This window comes from Myotis brandtii, unplaced genomic scaffold (genome assembly GCF_000412655.1).
Source record: "Myotis brandtii unplaced genomic scaffold, ASM41265v1 scaffold986, whole genome shotgun sequence".
Lineage (NCBI taxonomy): Eukaryota > Metazoa > Chordata > Mammalia > Chiroptera > Vespertilionidae > Myotis > Myotis brandtii.
In genome coordinates this window covers 2,997,670-2,998,414 of record NW_005372102.1, presented here as the reverse complement: position 1 = coordinate 2,998,414, position 745 = coordinate 2,997,670, and the positions used below count along the sequence as shown (strand labels likewise).

Genomic DNA, 745 nt, shown 5'->3' with positions numbered 1-745 from the left:
AGCGCTCAGCCATGGCAGCACCTGGGCCCGCCCCCGGCCCCCATACTCACCATGTGCATGACGCCGGTCACCCCCACCACCTCCAACAGCCCGTCGTCCATCCGAGGCTTCTCAAACCTCGAGTCGCTGTCGGAACCCCACAGGTCAGCCCCTGAGCCCCAGCTGTGCAGAGAGGGAGGGGTGCACGGGTGAGGGTGCAGGCTGCACGGGCCCCGCGCCCTCCCAGCCGAGCTAAAACCAGCAGGAGCCGAGGCCACTGGGCAGAGTGCCCCCCCAGGACCCCCGCCCCGGGCACCTGGGGATGTTGATGAAGATGAGGCCCTCGATGCTGGGCAGCTCCACCTCCTGCTGCTCCACCTGCAGCCGGATCTCCTTGTGCAGGCTGCGCGCGTGGTTCATCTTCTGCAGTCCCACGCGCACGTACACGCCTTTGTTGTGGAACCTGCGGAGGACACACCTGCTGTTCTCAGGGGGGCCCTTGGCCGCCTCACTCAGCCCCCAGCCAGCACCTCTCCGATTCCTGCTGGGAGACCCCACCACGCGCCCTGCTCTGCCCAGAGCCACCCCAACTCCTCAACCGGCACCTGCTGGTGAACTTGCTGGGCTCCTCCTCCCGCGCCTGGTGGAAGTCCAGGCTGAGCTCGGCGTCGATGCCGATCCCACAGTAGTTGCTCATCTGCACGATCTGGGGGCAGACAACCCTCCGTGGCCTGGGCAGCCCTCCCGGTGCCCCGGCTCCAGCCCG

At 68.1% G+C, this 745-nt stretch overlaps 1 protein-coding gene across 1 annotated transcript in view; it reads right to left on the bottom strand.

Annotated features, from left to right (window-relative positions):
• DGKQ (diacylglycerol kinase, theta 110kDa) overlaps positions 1-745 on the bottom strand; it is an 11,341-nt gene that overhangs the window by 1,742 nt on the left and 8,854 nt on the right. Inside the window, exons 14-16 of the mRNA XM_014533464.1 lie at positions 585-739; positions 296-442; positions 42-162 (exon numbers count right to left, since the gene is read on the bottom strand). Coding sequence (XP_014388950.1) covers positions 42-162; positions 296-442; positions 585-739 — 423 coding nt within the window. The remainder of the gene's footprint in view (positions 1-41; positions 163-295; positions 443-584; positions 740-745) is intronic.